We start from the raw sequence: 14,907 nt of genomic DNA, 5'->3' as shown, positions 1-14,907 counted from the left end.
AGCGGCGCGACTTCCTGAAGGTCCGGGATTGGCTGGAACGCCCGCCGCTCACTGTCAGGGCGATGCTGCTGCGGAGCGTAGTCCGGGGAGGCCGGGCGGTAGCCGCCGCGGCCCGTGGCTCGGCAAGTACCGGGAGGGGTCCGGGGAGCACTGAAGGGTACATCCAAGAGGCCGCTGTCCAGCGGCCCGCACGTGCTGGAAGGAGCCCCCCTCCCTTCCCCTCCCCTCCGCTGCCCTTCCCTCCCCTCCGCTGCCCTTCCCTCCCCTCCGCTGCCCTTCCCTCCCCTCCGCTGCCCTTCCCTCCCCTCCGCTGCCCTTCCCTCCCCTCCGCTGCCCTTCCCTCCCCTCCCCTGCCCTTCCCTCCCCTCCCCTGCCCTTCCCTCCCCTCCCCTCATCTGTGGAGGGGCCGCTTAGTCCCGGGAGGGGAAGCAGCCCGGTGAACGGCCACTTTCCTGTTTATCAGTATCTGCCGAGCTCCTACTGTGTGCGAGTCCTGGGCTGTGGGGACTGGCCGTGGACACGGAGCTGATGATGCTCCTCGCAGGACTAGTTAGAGAAATAAGTGAAGTTGGTAGCGTGTCGGTCCGTGATCCTGGGTAGACAGAGCAGGGGAGCGAGGGAAGGCTGCCTATAGGACCTTCACGCTGGGATGACAGGGACCTGAGAGGCCTGGGCTTTGTGACAGGGAAACTTGGATAAAGGGTGGTGTGATTCTTCTGGTTGGTCTCTCAGAGGAGGGTGGCGGGGCTTGATTATACTGGTAGAGAGGTGCTGGGCTGGCCAGGAGCTTACAGGGTTATACCTCCCCCGTGCTCCTGTCCACAGAGCAGTCGTCTTAGCTGGAGGTGGCAAGTGCCTCCCCCACCCCCACCATCTGCTGGAGTGCACACCCGGCGCCGTGCCCTGATCCTGGCACTTCTTGTAAATCACACCGTGCCATATCCATTGCACAGCAGGGAAACTGAGTCTGGAGAGGTGAAATAACATGTCTAAAGTCACAGAAAGTGAAAAAGCTGAGGACCTGGAGCCACTTGCCCAATGACAGGAGAGCTGAAATGTCCTCTCTGCTAGGGGTAGACCAGGCCTCACCAGCTTCCTGGAGAGTCACATGTTTGTCTGCATCCTTAGGGGGCTCCCCCGCTCTCCAGCCCAGACTGCAGCAAGAGGCTTCCTGGAGGTGGCAGCTTTCTTCAGAGGCACCATCCCGGAGTGCAAGCCCCTGATGGGCGCAGAAAATTCGGGAAAGACCACATAGAGGTGGGCTCCCAAGCAGGTGCAGACAGCACCAGGCCACCCAAGGCCTCGCTGCCCAGCGAGGGCCCTTCAGAACCTCAGTACCCTCTGCCACCTGAGCTCCAGCCACCCACAAACTGCTGCATGAGTGGTTGCCCCAACTGTGTGTGGGTGGAGTATGCGGACAGGCTCCTGCAGCACTTCCAGGACGGTGGGGAGCGGGCCCTGGCTGCCCTGGAGGAGCACGTGGCTGACGAGAACCTCAAGGCCTTCCTCAGGATGGAGATCCGACTTCACACTAGGTGTGGAGGCTGAGCCAGCCCTGCTGGACTCCCTCCCCCAGGAAAGAGTCCGGGACATAGCCGCAGCCTCCTTCCTTCACACCCCCTCACAGACTCCTTGTATCCAATGGGAATGGGAAGAATTATTTATTGACTTCACCTGAGAAAAAAATAAATTCTCTACGGTGGTTTCACAGGAGGCTTTTGTTTTGGGGGTAGTTTTTTTGGCAGTGTGTCTGCCAACCAGAACTGCCACTGCTCCAGCCTCCACAGGAGGCTTTTGTGTAGTTGTCTGTAAGGCCTGTGTTGCATCTTGAAAGCGAGCAGGTCCAGGTCAGTATTATGCATCTCCGGAGCCCTTGCAGCCATCACTCTGCTATGAGGGTAAAATAAGACCCCCGGCTGGGCACGGTGGCTCACACCTATAATCCCAGCACGTTGGGAGGCCTAGGTGGGCAGATCACGAGGTCAAGAGTTCGAGACCAGCCTGACCAACATGGTGAAATCCCGTCTCTACTAAAAATACAAAAATTAACCAAGTGTGGTGGCAGACGCCTGTAATCCCAGCTAGTCAGGAAGCTGAGGAACCCAGGAGGCAGTGGTTGCAGTGAGCTGAGATTGTGCTACTGCACTCTAGCCTGGGTGACAGAGCAACACTCTGACTCAAAAAAATAAATAAATAAGACCCTTTTTCCTTGAACGGTCAAATGACAGTGACCCCAGCGCCCCTTCCAGGCCAGGTCCTAGCTTCCCCCAAGTCCTGGCAAAGGCCTTCTCTGCTTGCTGTCAGTGTGCAGCAAAAGGAAGGCCATCTGATCTCATGGAGTCGCTGTGGCAAAGCCTTTGACAGTCACAGAAGCCCACAGGCAGCCTGGAAGTGCCCGTCTGTCCAGGTACATCAGTCCCTGGCAGGCGTCCTCGGGTGCCCTTCCACCAGCCTGGCAGAGGCTGCAGATCAGCCCTCAGTGGCCCAAGCACTACCTGGAACCAGTTCTTCTGGCTCGTTCAGCCGCAGCTCCCAAGGGAGTTGGTAAGAGCAGCAGGATGTGGCCAGGCATGGTGACTCACGCCTGTAATCCCAGCATTTTGGGAGGCCTAGGTGGGCAGATCACCTGAGATCAGGAGTTTGAGACCAGCTTGGCCAAACATGAGAAAACCCCTTCTCTACTAAAATTACAAAAATTAGCTGGGCACAGTGGCGGGTGCCTGTAATCCCACCTACTTGGGAGCAGGAGGATTGCTTGAACCTGGGAGGCAGAGGTTGCAGTGAGCCGAGACCACACCACTGCACTCCAGCCTGGGCAACAGTGAGCAAGACTCCATCTCAAAAAAAAAATACAAAAGTTAGTGGGGCATGGTGGCACACACCTGTAGTCCCAGATACTCCAGAGGCTGAGGAGGAATTGCTTGAAGCTGGGAGGCGGAGGTTGCAGTCAGCTGAGATTGCGCCACTGCACTCCAGCCTGGGTGACAGAGCGAGACTCCATCTCCAAAAAAAAAAAAAAAACCAGCCAGGCGCGGTGACTCAAGCCTGTAATCCCAGCACTTTGGGAGGCTGAGGCGGGCAGATCACGAGGTCAGGAGATCGAGACCATCCTGGCTAATATGGTGAAACCCTGTCTACTAAAAATTCAAAAATTAGCCGGGCATGGTGGTGGGCGCCTAGGCAGGAGAATGGTGTGAACCCGGGAGACGGAGCTTGTAGTGAGCTGAGATCGTACCACTGCACTCCAGCCTGGGTGACAGATAGAGACTCCATCTCAAAAAAAAAAAAAAAACCAAAAATAAGAAATCTAAGAAAACAAGGAAGGAAAACAGTCCTCAGTGACAGAGAAACCTGCCTTAACCAAGTGACCTGTTCTCTAATTTCACCTAGATGAGTTTTTAATATTTGCAGATATATTTGTGTAAGTACAGGATGTGGGATTTGCAACCTTATACGTTCCTCCCTGCTCAGCTAAGATGTAATCTATGGCTACCCTATTATCTAAGACAACTTGAGCCAGTGAATGAATTCCTTTCTGCTGGGCTGCCTTGCTGACACACTTTTCTCAGCAAGAATTCCCGAAGTAAGATTCCTCATCCTGTGCTCACGGGATGCCACTCCCCACCAAGTCGCCCAAAGACCCAGGTACATGTTTTTGGTGTCCGTGGACTGCTTAGTTCTGCAGCCTCCGCCTCCCGGGTTCAAGCGATTCTCTTGTCTCAGCCACACAAGTAGCTGGGACTACAAGCGCACACCACCACATCCAGCTAATTTTTTGTATTTTTACTAGAGATGGGGTTTCACCACGTCACCCAGCTGCTCTTGAACTCCTGGGCTCAGGTAATCCACTTTCCTTGGCCTCGCAAAGTGCTGGGATTGCAGGTGTGAGCCACTGTGCCCGGCCAACTGCTTCGTTTTCATGAGTTGTTTAGTTGGTAAGAGCTATGAACAAAAAGTATCTGAGGCCGGGCGCGGTGGCTCCAGCCTGGGTGACAGAGCGAGACTCTGTCTCAAAAAAAAAAAAAAAGTATCTGAGACAGGCCTCAATCAATCTATTTATTTATTTATTTATTTATTTGAGACGAAGTTTTGTTCTGTGGCCCAGGCTGCAGTGCAGTGGCCTGATCTCAGCTCACCACAACCTCCACCTCCTGGGTTCAAGCGATTCTCCTGCCTCAGTCTCCCAAGGAGCTGGGACTACAGGCACGCCCCACCACGTCTGGCTGTTTTGTATTTTCAGTAGAGACGTGGTTTTGCCACGTTGGTCAGGCTGGTCTCAAACTCCTGACCTCAAGTCATCTGCCCACCTCAGCCTCCCAAAGTTCTGGGATTACAGGTGTGAGCTACCACGCCCAGCCAATTTATTTATTTTTTATTTCAATAGTTTTTGGGGAACAGGCAGGTTTTGGTTCCAGGGATGAGTTCTTTAGCGGTCAATAAGTTTAGAAAGGTTCAAGCAATTCTGTCTCAGTCTGTAGACTGGGAATTTTTAAGAAAGGAGATTTAGGCCGGGCGCGGTGGCTCAAGCCTGTAATCCCAGCACTTTGGGAGGCCGAGACGGGCGGATCACGAGGTCAGGAGATCGAGACCATCCTGGCTAACAGGGTGAAACCCCGTCTCTACTAAAAAATACAAAAAAAAAAACTAGCCGGGCGCGGTGGCGGGCGCCTGTAGTCCCAGCTACTCGGGAGGCTGAGGCAGGAGAATGGCGTGAACCCGGGAGGCGGAGCTTGCAGTGAGCTGAGATCTGGCCACTGCACTCCCGCCTGGGCGACAGAGCGAGGCTCCGTCTCAAAAAAAAAAAAAAGAAATTAGCCTGGCATGGTGGCTTGTGTCCGCAATCCCAGCTACTCTGGAGGCTGAGGCAGGATAATTGCTTAAACCCAGAAGACAGAGGTTGCAGTGAGCCAAGATCATGCCACTGCCCTCCAGTCTAGGTGACTGAGTGAAATTCTGTCTCAAAACGAAAAAGACATAGGGGCATGGTGGCTCATACCTGTAATCCCAGCACTTTGGGAGGCCGAGGAGGGTGGATCACAAGGTCCGGAGTTCAAGGTCCAGAGTTCAGCCTGGCCAACATGGTGAAACCACCTCTCTACTAAAAATACAAAAAAAATTAGCCAAAAAGAGGCTGAGCATAGTGGCTCATGCCTGTAATTCCACTTTGGGAGGCTGAGGCGGGTGGATCACAAGGTCAGGAGTTCAAGACCAGTCTGGCCAACATGGTGAAACCCTGTCTCTACTAAAAATACAAAAAAAGTAGCCGGGTGTGGTGGCGGGCGCACACCTGTAATCCCAGCTACTTGGGAGGCTAAAGCAAGAGAATCGCTTGAGCCCAGGAGGCAGAGTTTGCAGTGATTCGGATCGCACCACTGCACTCCAGCCAAACAACCAGTGTGAGACCGTCTCAAAGAAAGAGAGAGAGAGACAGAGAGAGAGAAAGAGAGAAAGGAGAGGAAGGAAGGAAGGAAGGAAGAAAAAAAAAGAAAGAAAGAAAGAAAGGGAGAAAGAAACAGTCTTGATTCTGGAAAATAAAAAGAAAATCAGTAATATTTCAAACAAAAAGTCAAAAATATTTACTATAGTCATTTATTAGTTTATTTCCATTCCCATGTAATTAACTTTTTTTTTTTTTGAGACAGAGTCTCACTCTGTTGTCCAGGCTGCAGGCTGGAATGCAGGGTCGTGATCTCAGCCCACTGCAACCTCCGCCTCCGGGGTTCCCGCCATTCTCCTGCCTCAGCCTCCTGAGTAGCTGGGACTACAGGCACACGCCACGATGCCCAGCTAATTTTTGTAGTTTTAGTAGAGACGGAGTTTCACCATATTGACCAGGGCAGTCTCAAACTCCTGACCTCAGGTGGTCCACCCCCCTCGGCCTCCAAAAGCACAGGGATGAGCCACCATGCCTGGCCTATTTTACTATTTTAGAGTTGAGGTCTCACTCTGTCACCTAGGTTAGAGTGCAGTGGTACAATAATAGCTCTCGGCAACCTTGAATTCCTGCAACCACCAATATTTCACTACTGCATTCCAGCCTGGGCGACAGAGCCAGATCCTGTCTCAAAAAAAAAAAAAAAAAAAAAGTTGGATTGCAATCTTGTTTCCTCTGGGGATGAGTGAGGGATTGAGTCATGTGGGATAAGAGGTTTTTGACTTATTCCATTTATTGTGGCATAACTCGAATCCAGCTGTCCTTTCTGGACTAGCGATTTTTGCCAGTCTCATGGCTAGAGTTTTAAAATCAAGGCTATAGGGTCTTTGTTTAGGTCTGTTTGGAGCTTTATGTATTTTCATGTGTTTGTATGTTGTCCATGATACATGATACCAAGAAAGGAGTACTCATACATTTTATTTTATTTTACTATTTATATTTGTATTATTATTTTTTGAGACGAAGTCTCACTGTTGCTCAGGCTGGAGTGCAGTGGTACGACCTCGGCTCACTGCAACCTCTGCCTCCTGGGTTCAAGCGATTCTCCTGCCTCAGCCTCCTGAGTAGCTGGGATTACAGGCGCCCGCCACCACGCCCAGCTAATTTTTGTATTTTTAGTAGAGATGGGGTTTCACCATGTTGGCCAGGCTCGTCTTGAACTCCTGATCTCAGGTGATCCACCTGCCTCAGCCTCCCAAAGTGCTGGGATTACAGGCGGGAGACACTGTGCCCGGCCAGGTTTTTTTTTTTTTTTTTTTTTTTTTGAGACGGAGTCTCGCTCTGTCGCCCAGGCTGGAGTGCAGTGGCCGGATCTCAGCTCACTGCAAGCTCCGCCTCCCGGGTTCACGCCATTCTCCTGTCTCAGCCTCCTGAGTAGCTGGGACTACAGGCGCCCGCCACCTCGCCCGGCTAGTTTTTTGTATTTTTTTAGTAGAGACGGGGTTTCACCGTGTTAGCCAGGATGGTCTCGATCTCCTGACCTAGTGATCCGCCCGTCTCGGCCTCCCAAAGTGCTGGGATTACAGGCTTGAGCCACCGCGCCCGGCCTGTTTTTAATTTTTCAAAATTTTCATATTTCTTCAGAGATGGAGCCTTGCTCTGTCCCCCAGGCTGGAGTGGTTTGACCACGGCTCACTGCAGCCTCAAGTTCCTAGGCTCAAGGGATCCTCCTGCCTCGCCTCCCAAGTAGCTGGGTCTATAGAAGTGAGCCACTGTGGCCGGGCACGGTGGCTCACATCTGTAATCCCAGCACTTTGGGAGGCTGAGGCAGGCAGATCACGACGTCAGAAGATTGAAACCATCCTGGCTAACGTGGTGAAACCCTGTCTCTACTAAAAATATAAAAAATTAGCCGGGTGTGGTGGCACCCACCTGTAATCCCAGCTACTCAGGAGGCTGAGGCAGGAGAATTGCTTGAACCCAGGAGGTGGAGGTTGCAGTGAGCTGAGATCATACCGCTGCACTCCAGCCTGGGCAACAGAGCAAGACTCTGTCTCAAAAATAATATAAATAAATTAAATAGGAAGTGAGTCACTGCACCCAGCTAATTTTTTTGTAGAGATAGGGATCTCACTATGTTGTCCAGGCTGGTCCTGAACTCCTGGCCTCAAGTGATCCTCCCATCTCAGCCTCCCAAAGTGCTGTTTGAGAGCCACTCCTCCCGGCCGAGTTATGGGTTTTTATTTATTTATTTATTTATTTATTTATTTATTTTGAGACGGAGTTTCACTCTGTCACCCAGACTTGAGTGCAGTGGCATGATCTCGGCTCACTGCAAACTCTGCCTCCCAGGTTCACGCCATTCTCCTGCCTCAGCCTCCTGAGTAGCTGGGACTACAGGTGCCCACCACCACACCTGGCTAATTTTTTTGTGTTTCTAGTAGAGTCAGGGTTTCACCATGTTAGCCAGGATGGTCTAGATCTTCTGACCTCATGATCTGCCCACCTCAGCCTCCCAAAATGCTGGGATTATTACGGCCAGCCTGAGTTACGGGTTTTTAAAGGTGCAGAGGCAGAGGTCACAGGCAAAGTCATAAATCAGTACACAGAGGCTGTACACTGGTTTTGGCATAAATAGCAAGGAGATCTTGAAGTTGGGGCCCACGAGTCAGAGGTGGATTCAAAGGTTTTCTGATTTGGTGTGGAGGCAAAGCTTTGTCTAAAACTTTGGGATCCGCAGGAAAGAATGTTAGCTCTGGGTTTTGGGCATGGCCTCTTCCAGGCCCCTCAGGAAGAAATTTAGGTAAGAGAAGGGCTGTCAGAGGCCAGTCCTCAGCTCCTGCTCATCTGAGGTCTGTGTGCCGTGACCTTCCTGCGGATTGGCTGCTCATTTGTTTCTCAGGGATGGCTGGGGGCCTGGATTGCCCTTGAAGGAACTCAACATTGTCCTTGCTTCTGTGCTTGGGGAGACCCACAGGCCCCTAAGAGGGGTCCTTGTTTGGTTTCAGGAGCAGCAGGTGCAAAGGCCCTGGGGTGGGAGGGGCGCGATGTGAGGCCACAGCAGTGGGTGAGGGCCAGGCTGCCGAGGGCTTTGGGGACCACGAAGGTGGGCTCTTCAGAGGTCAGGCAGGGTCAGGAAAGGCAGTGAGGAGGCCCCAGACAGCGGCCACTGTGGGTGCTGCCATCTGGAAGATAGGCAGCTGCAGGATCCTGGCTGTTCAGGGTCACACTTCTCTCCCTGTCCCGGCCCCATCTGCCAGGTGTCCTTCCTTGGAGCCCTTGACGGCACCTGAGCCCCTCCTCCCCATCCCCAGAAACTTTGGTGGTTGTGTCCCCCCTTGGGGCCCAACAATCTCATTAGCGTGGCACTGAGACGCCTAATCAGCTCACGAAGCAGCAAGATAAATGCCCGGGCTGGCACCCTGCGGAGGAAGGCCCAGCACTCATAGCATGGACCCCTGAGACCTGCCCTGCACTTGGTGAGTAGTGGCCAACCCCGCTGTCTTTCCTCGCAGCCACCTCCCCCAGGGAGTTAGTGGGGGTCTGCCCATCGCCCACAGGGCAGGGAGCTGACAGGCTTTTACCACGGTGGCTGAGGTCCGGGTCTGCAGAAGCCTACCCACCACCCTGTTATTCAGAGAGGACTCCCAGCCAACCACCTCCTCTGCTCCCCCATGGTAACCAGTGCTGCTGCCATCCCCAAGCCAGTGATGGTCTGGGAACCTCAGGCCACATGGGCTCAGCTGACCTGAGTGGATGCCAGTCACAGGCTGGGTCAGGCCCGGGCAGTGCAGGCAGCGGTTTCCACGTGGATGGCATCTGATGGTTGGAGCTCCATCAGCGCTGAGAGCTGCCCAGGACCGCCCATGTCCTGGGGCTGGGGAAGCAGCTGGATGGGGCCTGTGCTGTCTAGGATATGAGGATTGGGTGCCGTGGGATCTGAGCAGCTAGGACCACCAGGCTCCTGAGTCCTGGTTTTGCGCAGGCTGGTGCTGGTCCCGGTCCCGGGGACAGAGGCTGAACCTTACTGAGGGAAGGCGCCATGGCAGGGTCTACCCCAATCTCAGGTGCCCAGCACCCCTTGCAGAGCCCTCCTCCCCGGAATGGGCCACCTGCCCTTGCTTTCTGGTCACTCCCACGCCTGAAGCTCAGCAAACAACTGGTGGTAGCCCAGGCCTGGAGTCAGGAATCCCAGTGAAAAAGACCAGGGGCAGGAAAGGGGACCCTAAGAGGTGGTCCCTGGGGCATTGAGTGCGGGCAAGCAGCCTCTCCTGTCATGTGCCTCCTTCCAGAACCTTCTGGCAGCATGTGCGTCTGGCAGCAGCTCGCCAGGAGATTAGGAATCCCCCTCTGCTGTTAATAGGCTTAGGGGAAGCTGGACTGCCCTTGGCCCAGGTCACTGGGGCTTAGGGCATCTGGGGAGAGGCTCTAGGGAGAGGAGGAGGAGAGGTCACCCTGTGCAGTGGTGCAAGGACACTGGCCTTGTCCAGAGCAGCCGAGGCCACTCAGCCACGCCATGCCAGGTGGGTGACCCTGCTCCCCAAGCTGGCTCCAGGAACAGAGGGCCTGGGGATTCCCCAGGAGGGGAGACAGACGCCCAGCACCCTCCCTCCCTGAGCCTCAGCTTGTCCCTCTGTGAAGTGGGGTTGGGAGACACAGGACTTCACAGCTCAGCCCCGAGTCTCTGAGACAGGCCCCTTTCCCAGGGTCGCCCTGCCCGGCAACCCTGCCCCTCATTTTGTGCGTCATTTTCCATCCGCACTGCGGAGTGCCCGTCATGGTGCCGAGGGGCTCAGGGATCCCTCCATGAGTGGGTGAAGGGAACTGACAGCACCCCAACCGCAAAGCACAGACAAGAGGCAGAAAGCAATAAACCCATCAATAAGAATCAGAGGGCAACAGCCCGGGGAGATGCCCACCAGCCCAGAATGAGGGCTAACACGACACGTGATGAGAAGAAGCAAATCAGAACCTGAGGACACAGGGGTTGCAGGGCGGCAGTTCAGGGGAGGCCTCCCTGAGCGGGGACCTGAGATGGAGGGAGCCCACCCCACTAACCATCAGGAAGGGCCGTTCGAGGCTCATCTGCAGGGCCGGGCAGGCAGGGGAGGGGCCACTTGGGTCTCATCCCAATCCCAGCAGGAGCCCCAGAGGACTTTCAACAGAGTAGCAGCTGGGCCGGGTGCGGTGGCTCACGCCTGTAATATCAGCACTTTGGGAGGCTGAGGCGGGTGGATCACGAGGTCAGGAGTTTGAGACCAGCCTGGTCAACATGGTGAAACCCCGTCTCTACTAAAAATGCAAAAATGCAAAAATTAGGCCGGGCGCGGTGGCTCAAGCCTGTAATCCCAGCACTTTGGGAGGCCGAGACGGGCGGATCACGAGGTCAGGAGATCGAGACCATCCTGGCTAACAGGGTGAAACCCCGTCTCTACTAAAAAAAAAAATACAAAAAGCTAGCCGGGCGAGGTGGCGGGCGCCTGTAGTCTCAGCTACTCGGGAGGCTGAGGCAGGAGAATGGCGTGAACCCGGGAGGCGGAGCTTGCAGTGAGCTGAGATCCTGCCACTGCACTCCAGCCTGGGCGACAGAGCGAGACTCCGCCTCAAAAAAAAAAAAAAAAAGCAAAAATTATCCAGGCGTGGTGGCGGGCACCTGTAATCCCAACTGCTCAGGAGGCTGAGGCAGGAGAATCACTTGAACCTGGGAGGCGGAGGTTGTAGTGAGCCAAGATTGTGCTGCTGCACTCCAGCCCGGGCGACAAGAGCAAAACTCTGTCTCAAAAAACAAACAAACAAACAAACAAGAGTAGCAGTTGAATGCTCCCCAGTCACGCTCCCCTGGGGTGGGGAATGCGGGGGAAGGGGCAGGAGGTTGTCAGTGGTCACCCACAGGGAGGCGGTGAGGACTCCAGGCTCAGGACCTGCCCCAGGCTGGGAGGCTAGGTTTGCTGTGGATTGTGGGGTGGGGTGAGGGAGGCCAGGACGCAGGGGAGAGGCCGGAGCTGTGTGTGGCCAGCGTTGCTGGGGGGGCATCCACTAGGCAAGGGGAATAGGAGTGCGCCAGTGGACGGTGGGCGGCCCGAGCAGGGCTGGCAGGCTAGCTGCCCCAGGACAGATTGCAGGGGCTGTCGTCTGGATGACGCTGGGGCTGGTGGGGCTGGGTCTCAGCCCCTCCACCGGTGGGTTGAGACCCCCACAAGGGTTGGAAGCAGGAGGGCTGACTGAGACCCGGGCCCGGTCTGTCCCCAGATTGCAGCAGGAGGGAGTCCAGGAGCCAGGGTTGCCACGGTGTCTCCATCAGCCTCGCCATGAACCTGGAGCCGCCCAAGGCTGAGTTCCGGTCAGCCACCAGGGTGGTCGGGGGACCTGTCACCCCCAGGAAAGGACCCCCTAAATTTAAGCAGCGACAAACCAGGCAGTTCAAGAGCAAGCCCCCAAAGAAAGGCGTCCAAGGGTAAGCAGAGTTGGGGGCTGGGGCCTCTGAAAGCTGCACAGGAAGGGGAGGCGCGGCAGGGCCTTGGGCCACTTTACTGGGTGAGTGATCCCAGCCTCACAGCTGGGGTAGGTAGGGCGGTGCCTGAGGGCCTGAGCAGGGATGGAGGAGGGGGAAGGGGAACTGGGGGCTCCTGTCACCTGCTCCAGATGCTACTGCCAACCATGCTTGAAAATATAGCCACTGCCGGCCAGACGCCGTGGCTCACATCTATAATCCCAGCACTTTGGGAGGCTGAGGCGGGCAGATCACCTGAGGTCGCAAGTTTGAGACCAGCTTGACAAACATGGTGAAACCCTGTCTCTACTAAAAATGCAAATTTAGCCAGGTGTGGTGGTGCACGCCTGTAATCCCAGCTACTCGGGAGGCTGAGGCAGGAGAATTGCTTGAATCCGGGAGGCAGAGGTTGCGGTGAGCCGAGATCACACCATTGCACTCCAGCCTGGGCAACAAGAAACTCCGTCTCAAAAAAACAAAACCACCAGGCACAGTGGCTCACGCCTGTAATCCCAGCACTTTGGGAGGCTGAGGTGGGCAGATCACGAGGTCAAGAGATTGAGACCATCCTGGCTAACACGGTGAAACCTGTCTCTACTGAAAAATACAAAAAATTAGCCGGGCATGGTGGCAGGCGCCTGTAGTCCCAGCTATTCGGTAGGCTGAGGCAGGAGAATGGTGTGAACCCAGGAGGCAGAGCTTGCAGTGAGCTGAGATCACACCACTGCACTCCAGCCTGGGCGGCAGAGTGAGACTCCATCTCAAAAAAAAAAAAAAAAAAAAAAATACAGCCACTGCCACCCAGGGACAGCCACGGCACAATGCACCAAGGAGTGTCCACTTACACGTGGGTGCACACACAGGCATGACACTCTCATGTGTGTGCACAAACATGCTCATACCGCCACATGTGCACACGTGAGGCACACTCACAGACAAGCCACCTTCACAAATCTACACTCAAACCGTACACCAACCACGCACCCCCTCCGTACTCCCTCAGGGCACGCACCTGCCTAGCACCCTGGGGCTTGCACCTCCTTTTCTGGGCCTCAGCCCCATGATGCTCGGGGTAGCAGACTCACTGTGGGTCTGTGAAGGACGCCCCCTCAGGCCCACCAAGCCCCAGGAGGTTGGGGAGGAGGCAGGTCTCTGCCCACTGGGCTCCCAGACAAACGCCTCATCTCCTAGGAAGGCTAGAGATGACCTCAGGCCTCAGGCTGACTGAGCCAGGGCTGGGCCCCGCCATGTCCCTGACTGCTCTGTCCTTGCAGGTTTGGGGATGACATCCCTGGAATGGAAGGCCTGGGAACAGGTACGACGGCTGTCAGTGCCAACCTGAGGTCTGCCCAGGTCCCCCCAGGCACACCGAGCACGCCCAGGGCCCAATGCAGCCCACCTCGGCCCCCACCTCCCCTGCTTTTCACTTAGAGACCCCCAGCCTGTCCATCACTTCTTCCCCCAACACTGAGCTCCAGATCCACTGGATCTGGAAGGTGAGGCTGTTCCCATTTGGGACACTTGCACCAGGTGAGGGGAGGGGTCTGGGAAAGAACAGAACCCCTTGCTGCCTCCTCCCCCTTCAGCAAGCCCCACCCTCCTCTGGTTCCCTCCCCTGGACCTGCCGCACCCTCCTTCCCCTACAGCCAGTGTGTCCCCAGAGGAGGGCCCCACGCCAGGGTCTGCACACCCCAACTCAGCACACTGTAGGGCTACACCTGGGCTGTGGGAAACAGGGCCACAGGGTTGGGGGTCCCTGGGCCATGGGATCCTCTCTGATCCAGGCCCCTTTCTCCCACAGACATCACGGTCATCTGCCCTTGGGAGGCCTTCAACCACCTGGAGCTGCACGAGCTGGCCCAATATGGCATCATCTAGCACCAGGCCCTGCTGAGGTCCAGACCCTCCCCCTCCTGCCCTCTCTGCTCTAAACCCTGCTCAGGATTCCTGTTGAGAAGTCCCCCTAGCCCAGATGGCACCTGGACACCAGTGTGGGATTGTGTCCTCAGGTCCCCCCCTACATATTAATACTAGTCACCAGGAGCCCATCACCTCCCTCCAGGACGCCCCCTCAGGGGCTGGCCAGGCCCTGCTCAACACTGGGCCCACCCCTCAGTCCTGCCTGCAGAGAGGCTTGGCGAGTCTCCCCTCCCAGGGAGAACGGGAAGTGGACCCCAGCCCGGGAGCCTGCTGGACCCCAGGTCATCCCCTCCTCCCAGCTGGAAAGCCAGGGCAGGGTGTCCCCAGAGTGCCTCTGCACCCCAGCCCCCTGTCCTGCCTCTATGGGGGTGCAGAGGAGCTCCCTCTCTCTGCATCCCTTCCCAGGTGGGTGCCCTTGGTTTGGAAACGCTGGGTAGCAGGACTCCAGGTGTGTACAGTGAGCAGATGAGGCCCCACGCTCATCACGGCAGGGGGCCATCCTTCTCAATACAGCCCGCCCTTGCAGTCCCTATTTCAAAATAAAATTAGTGTGCCCTCGCCTGTCTGTGGCATATTTGTGCATGGGACAGGACCTGTGGTGGGGTCACTTGAGCAGGAGCACGTGGGTGAAGGGGTGGGCAGTGGGCAGTGGTGCAGGAGAGGCTGGCCTGACTGAGCGGGAAGACAGCCCTTGGGCTCACACCCTCACTGAGCCTTGCTGGTGGCCCTGAGACACACAATGTCAGGCCATGGCTGGGTCAAGGCAGAAGGCCTTGGTGCACTCCCAGGGACCATAGTCAATGAAGCATGCACGTGGCTGGAGCAGGCCTCACAGAGAATTTGAGATGGGACACGGCTCATGCCACATGCCGTGAGGCTGGAGCTCCTACTCCCACCTCACAAGAGAGAAACTGAGGCACAGTGACACTAGCAACTCCCCCAGAGCACCCAGCCAGCTTGTCCTTAGACAGCGCCCACTAAAACTGGCTGTAGCTGGGCATAGTGGCTCATGCCTATAATCTCAGCACTTTAGGAGACCAAGGTGGGAGGATCACTGCAGCCCAGGAGTTCAACACCAGCCTGGGCAACATAGCAAGACCCTTTCTGTATTTGAAAATAACAA

At 55.8% G+C, this 14,907-nt stretch overlaps 2 protein-coding genes across 2 annotated transcripts; both read left to right on the top strand.

Annotated features, from left to right (window-relative positions):
* Positions 1-46: 46 nt before the first annotated feature.
* Positions 47-1,710, top strand: OXLD1 (oxidoreductase like domain containing 1). Its single transcript, XM_005585248.5, has 2 exons — positions 47-122; positions 1,129-1,710. The coding sequence occupies exons 1-2, from the start codon at positions 63-65 to the stop codon at positions 1,546-1,548; spliced, it is 480 nt and encodes a 159-aa protein (XP_005585305.1). The 5' UTR covers positions 47-62; the 3' UTR covers positions 1,549-1,710.
* Positions 1,711-8,803: 7,093 nt separating this feature from the next.
* Positions 8,804-14,345, top strand: PDE6G (phosphodiesterase 6G). Its single transcript, XM_065532471.1, has 5 exons — positions 8,804-8,853; positions 11,624-11,828; positions 13,139-13,179; positions 13,666-13,759; positions 14,190-14,345. Exons 2-4 carry the CDS (start codon positions 11,683-11,685, stop codon positions 13,740-13,742), a joined length of 264 nt encoding a protein of 87 aa, XP_065388543.1. The 5' UTR covers positions 8,804-8,853; positions 11,624-11,682; the 3' UTR covers positions 13,743-13,759; positions 14,190-14,345.
* The last annotated feature ends 562 nt before the right edge of the window (positions 14,346-14,907 follow it).

This window comes from Macaca fascicularis, chromosome 16 (assembly GCF_037993035.2).
Source record: "Macaca fascicularis isolate 582-1 chromosome 16, T2T-MFA8v1.1".
Lineage (NCBI taxonomy): Eukaryota > Metazoa > Chordata > Mammalia > Primates > Cercopithecidae > Macaca > Macaca fascicularis.
This window is presented reverse-complemented; position numbering and strand designations above follow the sequence as displayed.

What these genes read in the sequence shown, in the direction of transcription:
- OXLD1 (XM_005585248.5), top strand. Translation starts at nt 63, where the DNA reads ATGCTGCTGCGGAGCGTAGTCCGGGGAGGCCGGGCGGTAGCCGCCGCG. An exon ending in CCGCCGCGGCCCGTGGCTCG is followed by an intron (nt 123 to 1,128) that starts GCAAGTACCGGG and finishes CTGCATCCTTAG; the next exon opens with GGGGCTCCCCCGCTCTCCAG.
- PDE6G (XM_065532471.1), top strand. Translation starts at nt 11,683, where the DNA reads ATGAACCTGGAGCCGCCCAAGGCTGAGTTCCGGTCAGCCACCAGGGTG. An exon ending in CCAAAGAAAGGCGTCCAAGG is followed by an intron (nt 11,829 to 13,138) that starts GTAAGCAGAGTT and finishes CTGTCCTTGCAG; the next exon opens with GTTTGGGGATGACATCCCTG. An exon ending in AATGGAAGGCCTGGGAACAG is followed by an intron (nt 13,180 to 13,665) that starts GTACGACGGCTG and finishes TTTCTCCCACAG; the next exon opens with ACATCACGGTCATCTGCCCT.